At 37.1% G+C, this 23,776-nt stretch overlaps 1 protein-coding gene across 4 annotated transcripts in view; it reads right to left on the bottom strand.

The window, feature by feature from the left end:
- sema6cb (semaphorin 6Cb) overlaps positions 1 to 23,776 on the bottom strand; it is a 117,552-nt gene that overhangs the window by 59,946 nt on the left and 33,830 nt on the right. For all 4 annotated transcript variants that reach the window (XM_016665320.1, XM_007540856.2, XM_007540855.2 and 1 more), the window contains 3 exons: positions 8,028 to 8,230; positions 4,497 to 4,611; positions 2,746 to 2,803 (listed from right to left, as the gene is read on the bottom strand). In XM_016665320.1, the coding sequence (XP_016520806.1) occupies positions 2,746 to 2,803; positions 4,497 to 4,611; positions 8,028 to 8,169 (315 nt within the window). In that variant the 5' untranslated portion in view covers positions 8,170 to 8,230. The remainder of the gene's footprint in view (positions 1 to 2,745; positions 2,804 to 4,496; positions 4,612 to 8,027; positions 8,231 to 23,776) is intronic.

Here is a 23,776-nt window from a genome sequence, read left to right on the forward strand (position 1 = left end):
CCATTTCTGCCAACACCTCATAACAATATACAATCAGACAGAGTTTGATGTCTTCCTCAGTGACATGATGGGGTTTGTTGGAACAGCCCCCAACCATGAAAAGCCATTTCCAGTCTGAAGGTTAAAACTGCTGCTGCTCAGTCATCACTTTAAATATCCCTTAATTTTATCCAGTTTAAAACAAACTGATTTCCCGGAATCCATTTAAATGTGTTATAAATAATTAGCTTCCAGTTATTATGCAACTTCACATTTACAATTACTTGTTTAAGTAAGATTAATTGAACAAACAGATTAATTGAACAAACAGTTCAATTAATCTGTCTTTTCTGTGGAAACAGCTCACCTCATGTTTGGTTAAAAGATCAAATATCCTTTTATTAAAAAGAAAATCTCACAACCAGCAAATTAAATGCTGAAGGCTTTTTAAAAATATATAAAGAGAATACCACTTTTAGATCATATTCCTGAGTTATGGTCAACAGCTTTAGGTTTCATTGTTTCTTCTGTTTGTCTTGAGATTGGTCTGAATAAAACTAAAATGCAGAAGAGAAAACAGGGAATGCAGGGATCAGCTCAGGTTCCAGACCGATTTAAAACAAAATGATACCACAAGGCTTCTGTTCTTTGAGTTAATATCTATTTAACTCCCTGCTGATGCACAAAACATGAGAAACGTTTGCAAAAAACATTGGTTTATAATTTCATAATTGTTTTCTCAACACAACTCTGACTCAGTTTTGTGAAGAACTGATGCAATTAAGTCGAAGTCAGCATTATGGTAATACTTCTGGTCTCCTCTAAGCTCGATTTGGTTTACTAATAAAAACATACAGCCACTCAAATCAGGGGAGATCAATGAAGGGGAGAACGTGAATGAACGCCTGGTGTGAAAAATGAAGAGGCAGTTGAAAATGAGCTTGCATAAAGGGAATGGATCTGTGATGAGGACATACCATTTTCTGGTGGTATGAGTCAGTCACACACTAATGATCTAGTGGAGATGGATAACAGAAAGAAAGGAGAATGAGAAGGAGAATATGGGAACAGGCTTTATAATTTTCCACTCAGTTGCTGCCGCTATAGTGGAGGCTGGAGAAGTTTGAGTGAATGAAAAAAAAAAAGAAAAAGAAAAAAAAAAGCATAACGTTCAAACATTTAATACTAAGCTTCTCACATAAGGGGAGAGCACTGCGGTGCTTAGAAGTTCCCATTTTCATTGTGCAACAGCCTTCACCCAAATCAGCAGCTTAGATCATCCTTGACATCAAGTAGTGCCCTTATCGAAACAAATATTCATGTTTGGGTCTAATCTAAATACAAGCAAACAAAAAGTTCAGACCTCAGAGAGCCTTTATTTAAGTGCAATCATGTTTGACAAATGAGATTCAGATAGGGGAGAACAAGGCACTGCAAAAGCAACAACAACACAATTTCATTTGTGCTAGACGCATGTCTGGAGAGAGATTGCTTAATACATGAATGAGAAAGAAGGCAAAGGGTAGAAAATAATCAGGTTCAAACATTACCAGAACTTGCTTTTTTGTGTAAACAGTGCAGTTCAGAAAGACAAAAAGGAAAATAAAAGTCAGAAATGCCTTGCATAAATAACTCAGGGGGCTCCATTCCTCACCTTTAGAAAAATACACTAGTTATTTTAAACACACAATACTACACTATTGTTATGCACAACATCAGGAAAACATGTCACTGAAATACTATTATTAATACTGTGATGACAATATTGATGACAATACATCCCAATCTTTCTCTTTTATTTCTTTCCCATCATTACAACGACCCCACCATTTCCTGTGGACTTCAGCATCTCAGCCACAACAATCAGATGTAGTGTGGACATCAACCATTATTTAGGTTCCTCCCTCCAACTAGCTAATTATACTGTCGGCATGTAGATTTTGAATGCATGGTGTCTAAAATACAACATCTTACTAAAATTACATTAAAATAATCCTTTGCAGTTGCAATATTGCAAATTTTGACTGTGCAATGACAACTGTGACTTGAAGCATTATGAAGGTCAAACGCTGATGCTACAAGTTGTCCAGCTACAATTTTCTAAGCCAGTGTTTAAAACATGAGGTCTATTTTCATATGCATATGATTTACACATGACATACATCAGATATCATGTGTGCATCATACATTTTCCCAACTGATTGATGTTTAGAATGACGTTCACAATGGAATCATTTAAAGCAAAGGTGAAGTTAAGCAAACAACATGTTTTTTTGTTGACATTAAACTGGAACAGCACTTTAAGACAAATTATCAATGAGTAATATTAAAACAGGGAGCAAAGATGCAAACAGTAGCCTAGCACTTCAAGCAAATTGCTTCATATGAATACATGGTCAGCCAGAGTTATTCACTGTAAGAAAAGTAGATACTGCAGTAAACGGAACATCAAAAATACTAACGGAGCATGTATTCTTAAATACATGTCGTGCCAATTCCAATTTTGGACATTTGATGGCTAAAAATGACCAAGCGTAGGTTAAGGATTATTGTTGTAAATAATTCTAAAAAATCATGAAATCAAACACCTGAATGTCAATCTCTAAGTTTAAAAAAAGTATTTGAAAATAACTAACCCAATGTGTGTAATACGAAGGACAGAGAATCAGCTGTAGAAACTGAAAAATAATTTCATATACATTGTATCACATAAGGCAAACCAGCAGAAGCAGATTTTCAATCATGACGGTGAAAATATTTTCCTACCTGCTGTGGGATTATCTGCTCAGACGAGGTGCCAAGATTGATTGCAAAAACATGGTCCCTGCAAGAGAGAGAGAGTCAAGACAAAACGCAGTTCTCTCCTCATGCCTTTATTCATTCTATAAGCTTTCTGAATACAAACTTCAATAATATTTTGATCTCAGCAGTTCAACCACAAAAAAAGAAACAAGCTTTGATTTCACTCAAAGAGATTGATCCCAGCTTCACACAAACATAATCTAGAAGGTGAAAAAAAAGTTTGGCTTCAAAACCTTACAAAAGTTCCCCCCCCAACTATTGACAAAACCCACACGATTCGCTAAGTGGTGTGAGGCACACTATGTTGCACGCAGCTGTGGAAAATATTAAGCCAATTTACGTAGATCAGAGCTCTCTATACCTTTGTAGATGGATTTTTTGGCAGGCGGGGTGCTGCAGTTTGGAACGGAGCCAAACACTGAAGCAGAACTTGTTTAGCAAAAGGGAGAAGGAAAAACCTTGTGCCTTTTAGAAAATTACCTAATGAAATCTTAATGGTGAAGATTAGGATTAGTGAAGGTTCTAGCAGGCCAAGAGGTGCCACAGAAACAGAAATAAATTTAGTTCAAAATTAAAAACCTGATTAGGTGTTAAAATTAAGCTCCTTTAAAGGCAGTTCATATTTAATTATATATTTTTTATCCTCTTCCTAATTGAAAAAGTACCTTATCAGCCTCATTTATACACATATTACAACCAAGACATGAACTTATGAAGTTAACTTTACTTCTCTGATCATAAAATGTCACATTTCGTTGTTAGCCCTGCTGCCTTGCAGAAAGAAAGAAAGAAAGAAAGAGAGAAAGAAACAAAGAAACAAAGAAAGAAAGAAACAAAGAAACAAAGAAAGAAAGAAAGAAAGACAAATCTTATTGCATTGAATTTTCCTGTTTCTGTGAATCAGATTTGGTGTTAGTCTTCTCAATCCCTGTTGTACACATACGCTACATCTGAACATTATTAATTAATGCTGTTCACAGCTGTGGTTCTGGATGTAACGATTTTTCAGACACCATACTAATGTTTTCCCCTCACTAAAGCTGCAGAGTTAACAACTAAAGTTTGTTTTCTTCATTTAATGACTGCTATATTCTGAAATATGTTTCCCCCAACTCCCTGTTGAGCTCACAAGTCTGTGATTCAGGGCTCTATGCAAAATGTGAATATGCCCATAAATGAACCATTTTAAAAATGTACTATTAAAAGACTACAGAAAAAGTTGCCAAATATTGAAGTAGTGGAATTGGCAGTAGTTCTGTGGCTTATTCAGATTAGTTTATATGATATCAGAACCACAAGAAGCATATATATATATATATATTTTTTTTTTGATTGTCCTGGATTACAAGATTACAGTATTAGTGGGTAATTAAATTTAGATGATAGATCTAGATTAGAACATTTCTTTTTTTAAAGTTTGCTCCTCTATGCTTCATACATCACATTCCACAACTCTGAATATAAAAAAAAAAAAAGAAACAAACAACAGTACGATGACAATAACTCACCAATCAAAGTATTTTTAATAGGAAAGAAATAAACTATTTAATCAAAAGCAAAAACTGACTGATTGAGGGTACAACAATTTAGCAGCCTCCCTAAATGCCAGCTTTCCTTTGCCCCTTTAAAAAACACTGAACATAGAGGTGATCCAGAATAATAAAATTTCAAACAAAAGAGGGTTAAATTAGATTTATTCAAGAGTCAAAACTGACCGAGCAGCGATGTAAAGCATGTGGTTGATCCGCAGCATCCTCTGGAAGTCCAGGCCCAGGCGGATAGTGTCGTTGTCCGACATGAGCCCCTGAAAGCCGGGGTAGAGGTACGAGGCTGCACGGGTGAAAAGATGGAGAGAAGGAAACATTTCAGTGGACATAATACAATAAGTTATAGCAAAGCCACATCTCAGTAAAGATTAAAACCTACAGTAGTAATGTTAAGTTGGAATGACGTGTAAAAGACAATAAACAGGGCAACATTAAAACTAAAACGAAGCCCCCCTACATTTTCCTTTTAAGTATCACATTAATGCAGATGTGTAACAATCGCTAGATATTCATCAACCGTATAATTACAACTCAAGGTGAAAATCTAGATTATTCTGCACATAAAAAAGGGCATTCAGTGTATGCTAATGTGCACTTGTAGAGGTGGATAAGCAAGCAAAAAAAAAAAAAAAGACATCCTAAGTTGCAAATTAGGCACTCATGTCACCAAAGTCAATCTGATTTAAATAAACGGCTTCGGTAAGAGTTTCTGAACAGACACGCCTGGGGTCTGTGCCAAGTAGAGACAAGGAACAAAAACAAAATCATTTCAATGGAGAGACTGTCTGTCTGGGTCAACTTGCATTAAAATAGCAATCATCTGTTTCAGAGGTCACAGGAGTTCAATTTGGTGCAGTCATGAGTGCTATTTAAATAGTTCCACCTTGCAAAAGAGCATTTCTAATCCACCAACACTACAGGAAAAAAAAAAAGGTACAATACAACTTGAGAGAAATAAGGAGTGTTCAGGCACAAGAAAAATCTGAGTGTGCTGTTGCACAAAAATTGCAAGATAAGATGAAATCAGTGAGCTGGAGCAAATAGAAAGAGTGATACATCAGCTCCATGTTCCATTAACGCGGATTTTCATTTTTACCTACCTCTTCTGCTGAATGTAAATTCCATTGCCCCCATCTCTTCTTCAACAGCACATTAACTCACTAGACGCTTTAACAATGAGTGATGGTGTCCAGAAGTTTAAATGACAAAATGACAGCCTGTCAGCAGATTGACGTCCCTTGAAAATACTCCATATTAAACAAAAACATCCACCAACAACAAAAAAGTGCTTTAGGCTAAAGTAAGATTGGCCCACCTCGAAGCAAACACCGAGACATCATCCACATCAACTATGAAAGTCAATAGTTATAGATTAAAATCCTGTTGTAAAGAAATGTAAATTAACTTTGCTAAAACTATTCAATGTCCTCTGTACGTTGCATTCCCTGGGAATTCATATCTGATCTAAAAAATAATAATTGAAGACATGCTGAGGTCACACACAGGTTTACACAGAAAGCTACTTGTAAAACATGTTTACACAGGGAATGATTAAGCTATACGCTCTATGGTTTTAACCGCTGTAGAGAATTAGCTCACCATTTCAAACCAATAAGCTGTTTTGAAGTAATGCAAAGTAGATGAGCAGGAACATTATGTGTTCTGCCAACTTGCTGGAAGGAGTTTTGATGGAAAGGACCACATAAAAGAAGAATCATTAGATACAGTCATTGGTTTTCTGCGGCACGCCCTTTGATCAGCCAAACGCTTGGACCACTCAGAACATCAAGCTAAGAAACTAATTCCAAAGAAAAGTCGCCAAATAGCTTTGACTTTTATAAGTTTCAGGATAAAACATCTTCACTCACATTAGAAGATTTGCTGACTTTACAGTCCACACAATCTGTCACAAACAAGAATATGATGCTAACATAGTCCCATTTCTCACAAGGAGATGTCATTTAGGTGTGATTTCATAGACTTGTTTCAGACAAAGTACTATGATTCATAATGGACATGTCAAAGTTGTGAGAGACCTTGTCCCGCTCTGTCACCTGCTTGAACCAGAGGTGACAAATTGCTCTCATTACACCTGGGATGCAGCTCCACATATAGTACTATTAGTGCAGCTATTTCTGCTAATGGTTGCGTTCCTCTGCTCCAGATAGATCAATTACAGCATGAGGGCCATCATCTCTGCCACCTCTTAAATCAATTATGGGTCATAATGGTTGGTAGCCAAGGCCTCTTCTCCAGACCTCTTCAATGACAGGATACCACAGACGACTCTCTTGGATATTATGTTAAAGACAGTGTGTTAGGGATGTTAAACTGTGCAGTGTAACCTTGTCTCAAGTTTTTATTTTATAGTGGTTCTCAGTTACATTTTTTTTTCATTAGGTTCTACTGGCCATCACTGAAATTGCACTGATATTCAATCAAAATGAATGATCTCAAGTGAAATATAGTGAATTTATAGCAGTCATTGCCACTTTTATTTCCTGACTGTCCGATAAATAAAAGTTCACTCTTAGCAGCTTCATTTGAGCAACTCTGAAAACGTCAGTCAGTTTTCAACAGAACAAGAACAAGAAATAATTAAAAAAAGAAAAATAAGTACAAAAAGGACAAGAAAGAATAAAGAGAGCTGCTTTAAGAGTTGGAGTAGTGCTAGCTGTAGTAGTAGTAAAAATAAATAACCTTCATTGTCATTCATTTTGGATGTGGAGGTGTACCAACAATGTGACAGGCAAGTTGAAATATGACCTAAAACAACAAGATTCAACAAGGGTTGGTGTGAGACCTTTACTTTTCAGCCTGTCAGCTGATTTACTAGAAGGTTGCCCATCAGATCAATATAGATGTTGTTGTATTGTATACAAGGGATAAGAAACAAGCTGACCAAAAGTTGACAGTAGTGATGTTTAATTGTATGTGTTTAAAATATTTAGGGCCCTTTGCAGATTTCTCATTTAGTAGTGTTATTTTGTGGTTTTTGTCTTTGTTTTTTACATTTTTTTAAACAATTTTTTAGTTATTTTTTGAATTTTTTTGTTATTTTTGCATTTGAATGAACTGAAGGTGTTAAATAAAATCATCTCAGAGGTGATTTGTTTACGTATTTAATTAGAAAACATAAAAATACTTCTTCTCTCAACACTATAGGGTTTTATAATAGGACATATTTTCAATAACTGCACTATTTCTTATGTTGTGAATTTTCCCTTATAGTACAAGTTCAAGTTTATTTTAAAAAATGGGACAATACATATTAGTGAACATTTATAGTTTATAAAGTTTATCAAACAGAAAAAAAGCAGAAAAGAGTTGTTACACATTTAAAATATCAGTATAGATGTAAACAGTTGTAACTAACAAGCAATTCAGTTGAAAGTTTGGAATTTGGACTTGTTCTGTCTCTGGTTTGACAGTTTGTGGACAGTTCAAAACTCAGCTCAGATTCTTCATTGTGTCTTTTCTGTTTTCATATCAAAATTAAGAAAAAAAAACTGTCTGCATTCAAGCCCTATAACAAATCTCTGCACAGTTACTTTCAACAAACGTGGTCTTCAACTCATCCGCTTTCACTAAGGAATGCTCCCTGCTGACAATATATAATCCCTTTGTGACCCTCACCTTGTTTTACAATTACTCCTGCAACAAGATTCACCATGGCAACACAGACGATTTTGAACTTACTTTCTCTGCCCACGACGCTGATTGGTTCCAGGTCTTGTGGAAACGGTGCAGCTCCCGAGGACAGCTGAGGTAAAAAGGCGGCTACGGTGAAAGCCAGAAAGGCTGGCAGGATGGGCCGAGGCGATCCGGACGTCAGCCTCATTTTGGCAGAAGATGAAACTTCACTAGAAACTCATGGTCGACAGTAGGCTCCCCCAACTCACCTAAAATGAGAAATAAAATGGCAAAATAAAATTATTGCTTAGAATCCAGGATAAACTAATAGGAAATAAAGTGGATTGTCACATTTTTTTATTGGTCTATGTTTAAATTTGATTTAAACAATGGAAATTAAAGCAAATAATTAACTAAGCTATATAATTTTTTTTTTTTTTTTTTTTTTTTTCTGTGTTTACATTTACTCCCAGTCAATTCAGAAATGGAACACTGAGCATCTTCTCAACTACTGAGATAAGAGCAGAAAAAAAAAGAAAAAAAAAGAAAAGAAGGTGATGACATGTCAGAAAAAGTACCAGCACAAAATAACGAGCTTTGAAGAAGCAGGCTATCGGACCACCTGCAACATTCACCATCCATGAATGTCTTTCAGAGCTGACACGACACTGTTACAGCCTTCCATCACAACATCCTGATTGCAGTGTGAATGTACAGCACACCTTCAGGAGTCTAGTGGACTATATGTCCTGAAGTGACAGGGACATTGTGCCAGCAAAAGGAGTTTAATGACATTTTTATGTAACTAATTGTTTCAACAGTAAAATTGTCAGGACAGTCTAATAATAATAATAATAATAATAACAAAAAAGACCATTAAAATCAAGGAGTTTAGTCCTGGTTAAAGAAAGAATGAAGGAAAATAGGTAGGTGATCATAAATATATACATTAAGAGTGTCAAAGTCAGAATCAAAGTCAGAAAACATTAACTCAAAGAAATTGATATTCTTGGTGGTCTATCTTCATTAAGCACCTAAATGTGCAAAATTAAAATTCATCATTCACATGCTGCCACACACTAATACTTGGGGAGTTTGGACAGCAGGTAAAGGGAATTAAATCCTGCAGCAGAAAGGTTGCAAAGCTCAGCATTGTTCTATGAAGACTGAGTGAGCACCAAAGGAATTATGGGGTTTATGTAGCCGACCTACAGTAAGCTGCAGGTCATGAACCATAGAGATAGGAAAGTGTAACCAGACTAATGACTTCTGAGAGAAAGGAATAACTCTAAGCTGGAAAATTTGAAGTTAAGAAGAAATAAACTGTCCACACTCAGCAGCAGTTTTCAGTAATGCAAAAATCACCTTTCATTACAGAACACAGAAATAACTGGATAACTTAATGTATTTGCATATATTTCAGTCAAATATTAGGCTTTTAAATGCTTTTATTCAAAGGGGGAAAAATGAATTCCAATCGTAAACATATTGATCTTAACTGCTAATGATAAAAAACATTGACTCTAATGCTCTAAGCTGTAATTCAATTGTTTCCAATCCTCTAAAAGAAATTTTGCTTTCGTATTTAGCTGTGTGTTTATAGTTTGTGTTGGATTGGAAGTTGTATCAGGAATCTAGAAGAGTGTTAAATGATAGCAAATAACACCTAACTAAACAGGTCTTCTGATACAAACATCATGTCAGGCACTATAAAACCAGACATCGACTTTGTCAGTCATTGTCCTAAAACACATTTAAAAAGTCAACTAGTTTTACTTTGCTTTAAAGTTGCAAAAATAAACATGAAGGCTTTTTGAAGCTGTAGTTTCAAGTGAAAACATTGGTAGTTTTTCTCCAACCCAAAGCCCTAAAACCCAAATGCAAGCCACACGATTAACGTGGAGGAATTTCTCTTCAGTAATAAACTCTTTATTTGATCTCCTGTTTCCTTAAGCTAGTCACTAATCATTGCATTTTTAATATTTCTTTAAAATGAATGTATGATATGATGCTTAAAAGTAAAAAATTAGAACTATGTTATTAGCTAGTGTTGCCATTAGTAGATATCCTGTTCAGTGAGCACAAAAATGGACAAATCCAGCTGTTCAACTTGCAGCTGGAACACTGTGAAGTTGGGTGTGACTTTATTCCCAGATCCAAGTTCTGACCTCAGAGTAAAAACTAACACAGCAAAGAATGCTGCCAGCACTTATCCCTGTTCTCCACCATTCATTTCAGGTCTCTCAAATGGTTGTGTTTAATCTTTCTTTTGAGCAAAACTTTGAGTATGAAGGTAGTTGTGCCACAGTTTGAGAACCATGGGTCTAAAGGTGACACAAAAGGTGATTATCGAAGGTAATACTCAAACAAAAGCTTCCTGTTAGGTTTGTTTATTAGAGGAGCTCCTGGTTCCAAGGTGAACTGGTAAGTTCACATGCGCCAAAGACAGCACATATTATATATTTTTCTTTACATTTTCTGATATTCAGATGTTCAATGACATGTTAAAATTATTTGCAGAAACTAATTTAAAATTATTTAAAGAATCATTTGGTAGTTGGTAGCATTTTTAAAGCTCAGAACCACGTACAGACTCTTCAATTCCCCAGAATATGCCTGCATCAAACTCCAAGTTCCATCAAAACAACTCAAGACAATAACTAGTTTTCCACTTAATTTGTCTCTGAAGTGTCAACGAGGCACATTTCTGCACCACTAATAACAAACATTTCCTCATTTTTCACATAATCAGGGGCAGAGAAAAATAAAATAAGAAATTCAGAAACCGAAAACAGAGAATCTAAAATTAACGATGTCAGATTTGGAACCAAAGGGAATACAAGATGCACCGACAGTTTTATCAAGAAAAAAATATGTCAAGGCAAGAAACTGTATCTAATTTGTTTATACTGGTGGTAAAAGTCCCTGTATTTGCAGAGAATAAAACTCATTCTATTTAGGTGATACAGTTAGTTGAGAATTCACTTCAGTTTACCTAAAAAGCATAATAAAATGTCAGTCTGGATTGTCGTCCCAAATGTTTTGTATCTGATGCTGGTTGGCTGCAATTATGGGAAACACAACTTTAAATTGTGATGACTTCAACTAGTGCATAAGTTTGTCCAGCATACTGTCTACACTGATAAGTTTGTCCAGCATACTGCCTACACTGAAAGGTGTTCCCACATTTATGAACTTTGTCACTTGGCAATAAAACTTTAGCCACATGTTTTTAGGTGAGAACAGAAAAGGAAGCCCAGAGAGAATACAAAAAAAACTATCTGTACTGAGGACATTCTGCTTCATTGCAATGCAGCAGAGGATGTTGCATTTAGCGATGAGGTCAAGTAATGATTACAACTTTATAAACTGATAGGAGCAGGAGGGAGTTTGGCTATGTTTTCTTTGTGAATTACAACAGCTTGTGCTGCAAGCCTTAGGCAGTATATGAGGACAATATCTGATAGGTTGCAATGGTTTGCATGAATTTTGTTCTGATAGCCATGATTTTAAACATCAAAGCAATCCACAGAATATGACCAACGTCTGTTATGGATGTGCTCAAGCAGTTTCCGTGTGCAGCACATCCAAGGAACATTATTTCCACGTGAGAAAGGCCAAAATCAGTCTGAACTCACTGACAACCTACTTAACTCAGGGAACACTGCCAGGAGACGAAGATGCATGCAAAACAAGACAAACACACTGAATGCAAGAAATTGCACAACACACAAGTTATTACACTCAGACATGTAATCAGTTCAAAACTTCATGACGGTTTGGAGATAAGGTTAGACATCTTTCATTTATAAGCATTTCTGGTTCAAATGTTCTACCAAACTGAAGAGAAGGGGTCATCTTAAGGACAAATTGAACTCAAGATTTATAAATCACTGACTTGATCGCCAGTTTAGGACAAAGCATCAGTAAGAAGAAAGAAATACAATGGTAGATTTTATCACTCAGTCTGTAATAAACAAGCTAATCAGCTTCCTTCAGAGGCATGTTGTAAAACTGGTTGGTCTAAACTGTAGATCTGATATTGTAGAGAGTGGAGACAGTTTTCAGGTCCAATGCAGATCACTAATTTCATTTTCAAACTTAAATTAAATAAAATACTGTACTTCCAACTCAATTACCTAAATCAGACCCTTCAAATTAAATTAGGTTGATTGTGTTTTTTATAGAGCGCATTGAGCTCAAAAGGCACCCAGGAAATGGTGAAAACCATGTGTCAGATGCATCTCTTTCAGGTACCAAAACAGAGTTGCTGTACTACATTTGGAACAGAAAAACAAATTTCAAATATGATACTAAACTGCTGACATGAATACGTTTATTCAACAGAGAGGTATGTTTGTCACATTTACCCTAAATGGTTGCAATAGGAACAGATCAGCTGCTGAGATCCCTTGTTTACCTGCCATGTAAATGCACCATTGAGACAACCCCAAGTGGAAGTCTTAACTTTCTTAATTCAACCTAACAGAGAGTCGATGGGTTAATGACTACGAGTCTAAAGAGGGAGTGGGTGGCTGATGAGCTGACAGCTGTCAAAGGGAAATAAACCACCGCTTCTCCCATCCACTGCTTGCTCTCTGTGTTGGAGGGTTTGGAAGAAAGGGCCCCGATCGTTCGCTTTTAATGAACTGGACTTGTTAAGCCATCTGGGAGACATTGACAGTTGTACTGCTTTAGAGGATAAAAGCTTCTGAGATGTGGGAGCATCTTATTGATTATCTAACATTTACATTAACAAATAGAAAGCTTTGTATCTGTGGGCTGATATGAAATGGTTGTAAAGACATGAGGCACTTGACTAACAGGATAAATGAGCCCGAGTCGACGAAACTTTATTGGTTTATAGCCCCCCACTTGTTCTGGTATTACAGTCTCATAAAATGTAATTTAAAATTCAAACTTCAATTTTATCCTCAAACAGCTCCATTGCTTTTCATGCATCTGTCTAATCTTAGAATATAAATACATTTTAACCAACACCTGCTGCACACTATTAAAAGCAGAGCATTCTCTAGATCCAGAACTGCTCTCTGGTCTTTCTGCAATTTCCCAGTTGTATGAAGACTAATCTGCAAAACTACAATAGCCAATGAATATTTTATAACATACATCTGTGTAGTCACCAAATGGATATCCCTGAGCTTATGGGGAACTTATACAGATAGACACTGACACATTTATTAGCACCCATAGTTGTACTCGCATAAATCCACCTTCTTTCAGCACACTGAAAAATTAAAAACAAATTAATTAGAGTACATCAACTAAGACAGGATAAAAATCCCAAGTTAACAATTAATTATTAACTGAAGTCACTGGTGGCATATTTGCCAGAACCGCAATGATATCTTTAAAGAAATGGAAGTAAAACATTATTTACAGTAAGTAGTTTTAAAATCATTTTATGTTAGCCTTGCTTTCTAGCAACTTCTAATTTGTAATGCATAACTTTCCGTTTCTCTGGAGCACAAGTAGGTCATGACACGGATGCATCCGTGGTTAACCTTAACTAATGGCACCCAGCCTGGATTTGTACCTACTCACAGTGATGAGGATGGTGAGGATGGTAAGGGAGGGTAAAAAAGCCACAGTTCACCAGAAGCAGATACTGGCTTCACCAATTCCCCTTGCCAACCATTAGATGCCATTTATATGCCAAGCAATTGTTTCAGAGGGTTGACAGGAAAAACATTTTCTGTCCTACCACCATTCTTACTACAAGTGTAAGAACGTTTGCTAAATGCTTTTGTAAAATGTGACTATTCTGCAACAAAACCTCCAGATGGGCCTGGTGGACAACAAAAGATGAATATGTGGCTCCTCAAGCCCACTGTTTTACATTGTGACTGATCTGGGATATTATGGGCCAGTTTTCCTTCCAAAGAACCTGGGAACCTTGGCAATGGGATGGCTTCAGGGAAATGCCAGAACATTTTAGACAAGAATCTGACTAACATTGCCAGCAAGACGGAAATTGGTTATTGCAGGTTTAGCAGAATAATGATTCAAAAATTAAAAGAAAAAGATCCAGTAAACACATCATTGACAGCAGGGAGATCAATAATTGTGACAGAGGATGAGGATTTATTTCTCAACGTGTGATTTTTCTTCTGCTCTAAAATGTACTACAATCTAACAGTTACATGTTTGTAAAATTTGCAGTGGGATATTATCTTACTGCAGTAAAACATGAATTTATTTTAAAGCTTTTTGAAACATGTTTACAATGATAGCCAACACGGTTTCCTGTGTCTGTATGCCAAAGCACTTTTCACTTTGACATATTGTTAGAAGCACCTAATTGCAGTTTAATATGGCATCATTTGTTGTGAAACAACCCCCAGTTATTTGTAAAAAAAAAAAAAAAAAAGAAATTGCAGATTGGCAGAATTTTCTGTACAGCACATCTAAATTATTCAAAATAAAATGCAGCTTGGGATGCTAAACTACCTCAGTGCAATGTGACTAGACAACATTTTGGCTGGGCTTTGCAAAGAATCCAGAGCGCCATTCATTTTCCTCGAAGCCGATTGGCTGGACACCCAAATCGCAAAACAAGGAAGATTGTGAAAGTTAACCTCTGTGATAATGCCAAGATGATTTCCTCTGTGAGTACAAATGCATACCAGCACATATTTGGTGTCTGAACTATTACAATAGGAATTCCTAAACATTTTTAGAAATGGTCTCAAGTATTTGGAAATCACAACCATTCATGGATGGCTCTCCTCCCTAATTCCCACAAATACTGTGTTCCACTATGGAGCACAGTATTTGTGGACCTTTTTGCAATGTTTAGACATTATTAGTCACATCATCACTTGTGCCATAATAATGGCATAAAAGGTGATCAGGTAATACATCAAGAATTAAACATGTTTTATGGAATATTAGGATTCACAAATAAAGAAAAGCAAACCATAGGACATTGAAAATTTAATGAGAATCAGAAGAAACAATTGTAATTTTGTATGTGATATGTTATGTTATGAAAAGTATGCAAGAAAAAGTATGACTGAGTTTCCAGTAGGATTTCTGGGGCTACTCTTATACCAGTACCTTAGCTGCTTTAAACAGCCTCTAAAGTTTGATAGTTGTGTTTACAAAGATGTAAAGTTTCAAACCAGCATATCAAACCGTACATTTGTGTGTCAAGTTTTCTGGTTCTCCATGCTTTCCAGGGCCTGCATCCACCCAATGGTTCCAATGTCTTGTCAAAACAACCACATGAGTTGAAATGTGACTGGAGGAGAAGCAGTGCATGACAGAAATGGTTGTTTTTCAGACAAAGATTGTGTTGTTGAGTCCTGAGCCATGTTGTCCCTCCCAGTTCCCCTTTGGTAAGATTCACTGGACCACTGTTCTGATTGCAGTCTCATGACACAAATCACACAACTCATTCCAATCAGATCCAAGTTGTTTTTCTCAAACACTTGCATCATTCTTATGTTGGGAGTTAACACCACAAAAACATCAACAGCTGACTTAGAAAACTATTAGATGGTGTGTGGAACTGAATTTTCTGCAGATGAATTTAACATTGCACTTGAATATTACCATACTATATATATTTTTTAGCAATTTCTTTCTGTACCTGCAGGTTATTGCAACTATACTCTCAACCCAGCAAGGCTGAGGAAACCTTTGCTAATTAGATTTCCAGTGGTTAAGCATCCAGACGTTGCCAGGGCAAACTGGAACTGGGATCCTGGATCTTTGAACAACAATTGAGAGAACAACCCCCACAGGAGAAAGAGGTGGATTCTATAGACTTGTTTTCACGTGTGTGTCAGACGTGGTGCAATAGTTTATTTCAGGGTAGTTACAAACCATCCTAATAAAGAATGCCTTGGCAACAGCGGAATGGAGATAATGAATGAGACTTTGAAATTATGAGTCCAAGATTTAGACTTAAGATTTTTATATAATAAAAAAAGCCCCGAGTCTTATTTCAAAATATATTTTTGGTATCTCGGTTTATATAATGATACTCAAGAACTAGACCTCCAGAGCTACCTGGCAAGATAGACAATTGAAGAAGTCGTCTAAGCAGCTGAGTAAAAACATGTTAGATAAAGTAGCTGGGGATTTCTGAATATTTCAGAGCCCAGTGTCCAAAACAAAATGGCTCGAGGGGAACATTTTATTAAGTTCATTAGCTTTTACGGTCGAAGACAAATGACGGGTGGCTTCTTGCATTTTACAAGGAATAGAAAATCAATGGTCCCTTTAGGCCTAGAGTTCTTGGATTAGTATATCAGCTGCCTTGTGTCAGTATGATATTGTTTCTACTCCCCAAGAGTCTCCATTGTGCCATTTTAGGAAGAGGAGAGGATGGGATCTGGGCTGGGATGCATCTGTCAGGAGAGGCTGGGACCCTCTGCCATCCTGCCACTCAGTCAGTTCTCAAGGGAGCACTACTCTGACCTTAGCATCTATGAAATTCAGACAAGTGATGGGTTGTCCCCTCGCAGGGGCCATTGACTGTCACCCCAAGTCAAAATACTGCTCCTCTGTTCTCAATGAATAATCCCTACAGATTAGAGTGTGTTTTATACTTGAGCTTCCATGACAGACCTTAAGAGAGTTTGTGTTAAAATAAAGGCATGTTGATAAAAAGAGACAAAACCTCAAGAAACTGTGTCTGGACGGCTTTGATCCAATTTTCACCTTGTTCTATAAGAATAGGAATAAAGATCCATGGCTTCTCAAAGATTGAATATTCAATAAAAATGGATGTTGTTGGCTGACACTGAGTGCACTAGGTATTAGTCTTAGGGAGCAGCAGGTGTGCCTCCAGTAAGGCTTGCTCTCAGGACTTCTTTATTCAGACAGAAAGCTGGCCAGACTTTACACAGAAGGATCTAAAGCAGGATTCAGACAGTGAGGCGGTACTCTGATCGATCGGTAAATCGCTGCAGGCATCATCCATCGTCTTCATGTCTATTTGCAATGGGAAAGAAAAAGCCCAAAGGACCATGAGGGAAAAAGGGATTGGGCGTGCATCAGTGAGATCCCTTTCATTTGTCTGTGGGCTGTTAATTATTTACATTAATCTACAGAGAGACCTATAACTCCCCTAACCCTCTGTGCCCTCTGTCAGTCAAGATGCACCTTCAATCTTCTGGGGTGCTCATGGTATTTAAAATGAGGCTTGCTCTGGAGGCACCTAATCAAACAGATCTGTTAAAAAATGCTGGGTGGCATTTGTTCACACCAATAAGCATCATCTCTCTTTCAAATCTCATATATATGGAAGTGAATGTTAACTGGCATCCAATCTCTTTGGCATCAATAATGCAGAATGTTATAGGGACACACAACCTGAACCCTACATTGACAAAACTCCGAGCACCGTCACTCCCTCAAGGACGTCATAACTGGATACTCCTCTGAGGCCCTAGATGTGAAATTCAGCGCTAGTGGAGAAAAAGCTGAGTGTTTCTGTTTTCTGTATTTTGCGTGTTTTCACTTTTACCTTTCTACTTGAGGGACTTTAATCTGATGTAGCAGCTGAAGTAAGCCAACGTATCGGCTTGAAGAAAACCCCCGGGGAATGCTTAGGGGTGGATGCTGAAGTGTTTAGGTATTCTAACTTTCCCAAGGTGCATTTTGCAAAAGAAAACAGAGAATGTGTTGCAGTGATGAATTTTTTCTAACTTCACATTTTACTTGACAGCTTTCACTTGGTATACAACTACATTCGCTTACCAATGCAACTCAATAAGTTAGAATATCACCAAAAAAGTTAAATATTTCAGAGCGCAATTTATATAGATTTATCAACGACAATCATCAAACTTCTGAATGACGGACAGCGTCAAAATTGTTTCACCAAGGCAAATGGAATGATCTATATTTCACTTTGTGAGTTGGTTTGCTAAAGTAAATTAACCTTTTGATGATATTCTGAATTATTGAGGCAGAAATTACTCCAAATTGGAGAATTGTAAGATTCATATTGCAAACATTTTCATACATCAAGGGGAAAGCCCGATATCATATGAAGAAAAAAAGAAAAAAAAAACAAAAAAAAAAAACAAAGAACATGCGGGAAATGCAGGAAGCCCAGGAGTTTGCCTGCACTGTAAATGTAGCTTGTATGAGTGCCAGTGAATTAATTTGCCTGCTGCCTCTCCAAGTTTACGACAGTAAACCAGCAAATGCTTTGATTTCTCTGTTACTGAGGCTTGGCTGGCCAGATGCAGATTCTGCTGACAGCATCTTGAACCTAAAACATTTGAAATAAATACTTGAAAACAAAAGAAACACCTCATCCAACTTGGACAGAACTGCAGAGGGAATTACACTTCTGTTGTCCAAATGGCAACACAGAGAGAGTAAGGAGCTTAGTCTGCCATTGAGACTGCTATCTCAGCAACATAAAACATTAAAAACTGTGGTGTGCAAACCTCCAAAATACAATTTCTATTACAACAGATGCAGACAAATATAAAACTTAGAGACTATTATTTTTTTTTCAAATGCAATCTGCGCATAAATTGTAAACTAAAAGGATATAATCATTACAAAATACTCACAAATGTCCCCAAGTATAACTCCATGTAAAGAGGTTCCTTCCAGTTTTTTCTTCATTTACTATTTTGTGCGATACACAGAGCGAGCCAGGGTTTCTTTGATCTCCATCTTCCCTTTGATACAAATGATTTTCTAAATAATGCTACATCCTGAATGAGTTATCAGTCTACCGCAGTGTTTTTGCCTTCTATTAAAAGAAATAAATTATGAATGACATCTTTAAAAATGAGTCGATCACGACGTGCTACAAGTGATAACAGAAATAGACTGCTACCTTGTTTCCTGTGTAGATCAGAATGTCTTCATACTGAGTGATAAGCTTTTGATGTCACTGTGATGCAAGGAGGGGCCTCCTGCTTCCATCTCTTAGTCTTGACAAAAGAGGAGGGCACAGATTTAGCTTTGCCAAAGCTGAGATTTAAACTCCAACAATAAGACACGGGAAAACAGGATGGCTGAGACTTGATCAAAGGATGATAAAGAGCTATGAAGATTCCTCCACTGCCTTTATTCCTTGTTAACGGAGGTATTCACACAGCCGTCAACGTGGAGATCCATCACTGTCACGTTGTCCCAACAGGACTTTCAGGACATGAATAGAAAGAAGTAGCAGCACAGGCCCATGGGACAAAAGAACATTTGGCAATATTTGTTTTAAATGAGAAGAAAAGCAATGGGCCCTGCTTTTATATGCAAAGGGTTTTAGCGACCCGAGTGGTCGATGTTGATGAGGGGAAATATAAATCAAGAGTAAAAGTGAGGCTTCTTGGTGAGAATGCTTCTCAAAGATAATGGCATCATCATGCCTGTGTGGTTCTCCATTCCTAGGAAGATTAAACACTTTATCATTGTCGTTGGGACAAACATACTCTACGGAAAGCATCCATCCAATTATTTGTCGTTTTTTCCACTCAAACCAGAGATCCACATGTCAGCTTCATCACACACCACAAGCTTTAAAACGGGGAGATGAAAAGAGACAGCAGTCTTATCAGGACAGCGTTACCTTTCAGGGGTAGTAGCCCACGGTGGCAGCTGACCTCACTTTTATTACCGCAGTCTTTTACTGATGATATCATCCAAACCCATACTGAAGGCCCCTGCAGCTTCCGACCTCAGTTTATCTCATTTTATGGCTGTAAGAACTGACTTCTGCCCAAAAAAAAAAAAGCCAGTGGCCACGGGCAAGCATACGCAGAAGAACAGTGAGGCTCCTCGCACCTCATCAAAGCCTGCAGCGAGTCATGGAACATGTAAGCGATAAGGTGAGAGCGAGGCATCAAACAGGAAATAGGACATGAACAGTGACAGCAGAAAGACAGAAATCCCAATGAGGAGGGAAATGAAGACAGGAATGACAGTGTCTCATAGCTCACTGATCTGGAAGCATTTAGACATTCAATCCCAACTTTCAGATTGACAGGCTGTGTTTTAGCAACAAACTACAGTTACAGTAGCCATAAAACACAAATGAATGTGATTTAAAAGTGCAAATCCTGGGCTGCAGCCTTTTAGATAAATGTTCTGCAGTTTTCCTCTGAGGTTAATTAGGCACTCAGAGAAGATCATATTCTCCATGGCTGTCTCCTGTGGTATAAATTTGACTTTGAATCAAATGCAACATAATTTTCAGTGTCATAATTTCAACAGGTGAAATCTGAAGCCAAGAGACCAAATTGCATTCATTTTGAAACTTATTGAGATCATCACAGAAAGAATCCCATTTTACCTGGGATGCATGTTCAAACCCTTTAAGCTTCATCAGCTTATGGGTGCAGCAACAACAAGTAGACCTTCTCAGGGAACTGTCTAAGCTTGTAATTATTGACAAAGACAAAAACTCAGACCAACTAAGACCACTTAATTTGATCAAATATTGCACCTACAGTCAATCATTTAGCACCTCTGTCAGGAATACAGTTGATAAATGAGGCAAGTCTCACTGGAAATATATTTTTACATCACTCCAAGTAAATATTTTGAGATTTTTTTTTATATTGATCCATTTTATATTAACTGAACTTCGTAGTTATATTGTTGGGAAAATAAGCTCTGAGGGCATCAATCACAGTTGTCCACTGTTCTGGATACATGGGGCCCTGGTGGCACTTCACTCCGTCAATCGGGTGCTTATCTTTTCCGCGTGCGTCTACTGTGACTGAATTGTGTGTTAACGCATGGCCTTGATCCTGGTATAGATAACATTGCCTTTCCTAGGCTTAAAGAGGATAAGGGCTTATCTCTGTTAAACCTCCAACAGTCATTAGAGGCAGCAGAACTTCCTTAGAAGTCCATCTAATTGGGGCTCAAATCGTCTTTCAAGCCTTCCTTACTTTCCTCAAACGCTGAAATCAGTGCAATGAAGATGTATTTTACTGGCATTGGATCAAGAATGTCATTATTTTAGTCTTGGCATGAATAATACCAGTATAGAAGAAAGAGTTTCATCTAAAAGGGTCAGCTTTTCTGAATTTATATTCAGTGAGATGGATAACATTTGAAAACACTCTACCTTGACAGACTGCTCTTTCAAGTTCCCCAAATCAGGAGTACTTCAAGGCTTTATGTCACGCTTCAAATAAAACTACAATTCATACTAGAGGATCAAAGCACTGCACATTATATTTATCTGTCAAATCTCTCAATGTTCAACAGAAGATGTGTTCCCACTTACCAGAGAGTCTCCTTCCAACAGTCCCCACATCCTTCTCCTCCCTTTCTCCTCCCTCCAGCTTTGACCAAGCAGTTTTAATAATAGGAAAGTGAGGGGACAAACGAGGCCATCCATAAAGAGGCCAGTCACCGGCGTGAGCATGCTGTTGAGTCTGGGTGGTGGTGTCATTAAGTGCGAGTGCGTGATAAATGCACTGTGCTTGTCGGATTTGAGCTTCTCATTAGTCTGTGTTCAGGAGCAGACCTGGGGCCATTACTCTTGCAGCTGCCTTGACAACAGGCTGATTGTGTCTGCGTTCAAGAGCAAAATAAAGTGGATTTCTATTGTAAAACTTGTATGCAGACAGGCATTTTAAACAAGGCACTGGACCTTTTGGGAGCCACTGTTAAACATCTTCCAGGTTCAGACAATAGTCCTGCTGAATTTAAAACTTCCATTTTCCAAAGGATAATTCCTTGCAAAATTTGAATTGGGTTAAACTGGTGAAATAAATATTAGTAAAATTACACAAAAACCAGACACGTCTTCAGCTTACTTAGCTACTTGTAAACTCACATAGGAAATTGGCCAACTCATTAGGATGGGGAAAAAAATTGAGTTCAATCATCTTGAACGTGGTTTTTGGTACCAGATAACCTAGGTGGAATTTATTAGGATTTTCACACACACGCTTCACACACACACGCACACACACACAACATTAAATGTAGAAGTTAATGTACACATTCAATGTAAGGAATATTACATTGCAAACTTAGAATCAAATTATAATCAAACATCCTTCAAGCAAACAGCTTACCTGAGTTTTGCTGGGATGTGGTTGAAAAATTATTAGAACTGGTGAAAAAGCCAGCCTAAATGTGCCTGAAATTAACTGTTTTTGTTTAAACTGCATATGGACAGGGCATCTGACCAAAACAACCTCTCCAATATGTTCAGTTCTAAATAAAGATAAACACCAGCTGACCTTAAAGAGCTGTGAGAAAAAGATGCTCCTGGATGTCCAGTGTTTGAAGGGTAACTGCTTCAGTTTGGTGCCTTTAATATCGGAGCTCAGTTTTAAACTGACTTGTTAAACAACAACCACAAAAGACATTCCTCAAAAAATACAAATATGTACTAAAACCTTTAAGAAACTTCTAGACCTATTAAGATAGTCAGGCTCCTTGAAGGGAAAATCTATACAAAAAGAAAAAAAAAAAACACAGCTAACATTGAATCAATAAGAACAGACCTGTTTTGATTTCAGGTCTCAAAGCTTTGATTAGAATTTCAAAGTTTTGACGTGGCTGGAAACCAAAACGCCACTGTTATGATGTTGATATGAATAAGATATGAGGCTTCAGAAATGTGGACACATACACCTTTCTGAATAAGCAACACACCACCAGATATTACACTTCAGTATATTTTAAAACACAGAGGGAAATAAAACTATAAGTCTCTATCATTTCAAACATTCTCTTCTGTACGTGTAAATCTTTCCAGACCTAATATTCTAGTAGACTCAGTTATGAATATGGAACAAATTTGTGACATTTGTTACATTTCCAGCTGGTGCAGATCGCTTTCACACCACACTGTACTGAGCGAACCAGATCCTGGTCTTTGGTCTGCTTGGCATTCATATATGCTTTAAAACCTCACAAACATTTATTTATTTTACAATCATCAAGGCAAACAAACCAGCGTTCGATTAAAGCGGACTAAGCAAGGCTGATGTGAATGCACCCTAAAACTTGCATTTTTCTTAATCCCATAGTTTCCCGTTGTTGATACACTTAAGATGTTGGTTTTAACTTTGCGTAAAAACTGTAACACAACTCTGTAATTTAATGTCTTATGTATTGCTATCCTTAAAGTTACAACATATTTCAAATGGGCCTGAAATAAAAAAGTGTCTGACATTTACTCCAAACTTCTTTATATATTTTGAGGCAACAAACCTATTAATATCTACTGAAAATGACAGACTGATAATGTGCGAACGCAGCAGCTTAAATTCCAGTGCAGAGCAAGTGTGCGTGCTCCTAAGAGTTACTGCTTCATACCATTCATGCTTCATATTTCTGATGCATCTGGCTTTGATAAACAAAGCATAAAAGAACTTTAGAGGTTTTGACTTTTGTCTGAAAAGTAGACCTCTTTAAACATAATTGTCAGCAAATATTCCTGAAACAAAACACAAGAAAAGCTTACACTAGAGCTCATTTTTGAGCATAATCAGTGACAATGAAGAGAATAAAAGTCTATAAAATAATACATTTTAAAGACATTTGACATCTTTCATGTATTAAATCATAGTGGCTACCAAATAGACTCCTTAACATCTGGAGTCTAAATTCCTTTTTTTAAAGCAAGACATTTGATTGCTAGGGCTGAAACAATTAATTGGAATACTCGTGATGAATTGATTATTGAAATAATTGTCAAATAATTCAGTAATTGCTACCTAGAAGATACACTCAAAGAAATAATTTGCTGAAATAGCACCTCCAGAGCAGCGATAAAAAAAAAAAAAAAAATATAGATATATATATAAAAAGAGAGAGAGAGAGAGAGAGAGAGAGAGAGAGAGAGA

This window comes from Poecilia formosa, unplaced genomic scaffold, assembly GCF_000485575.1.
Source record: "Poecilia formosa unplaced genomic scaffold, Poecilia_formosa-5.1.2 Scaffold567, whole genome shotgun sequence".
NCBI lineage: Eukaryota > Metazoa > Chordata > Actinopteri > Cyprinodontiformes > Poeciliidae > Poecilia > Poecilia formosa.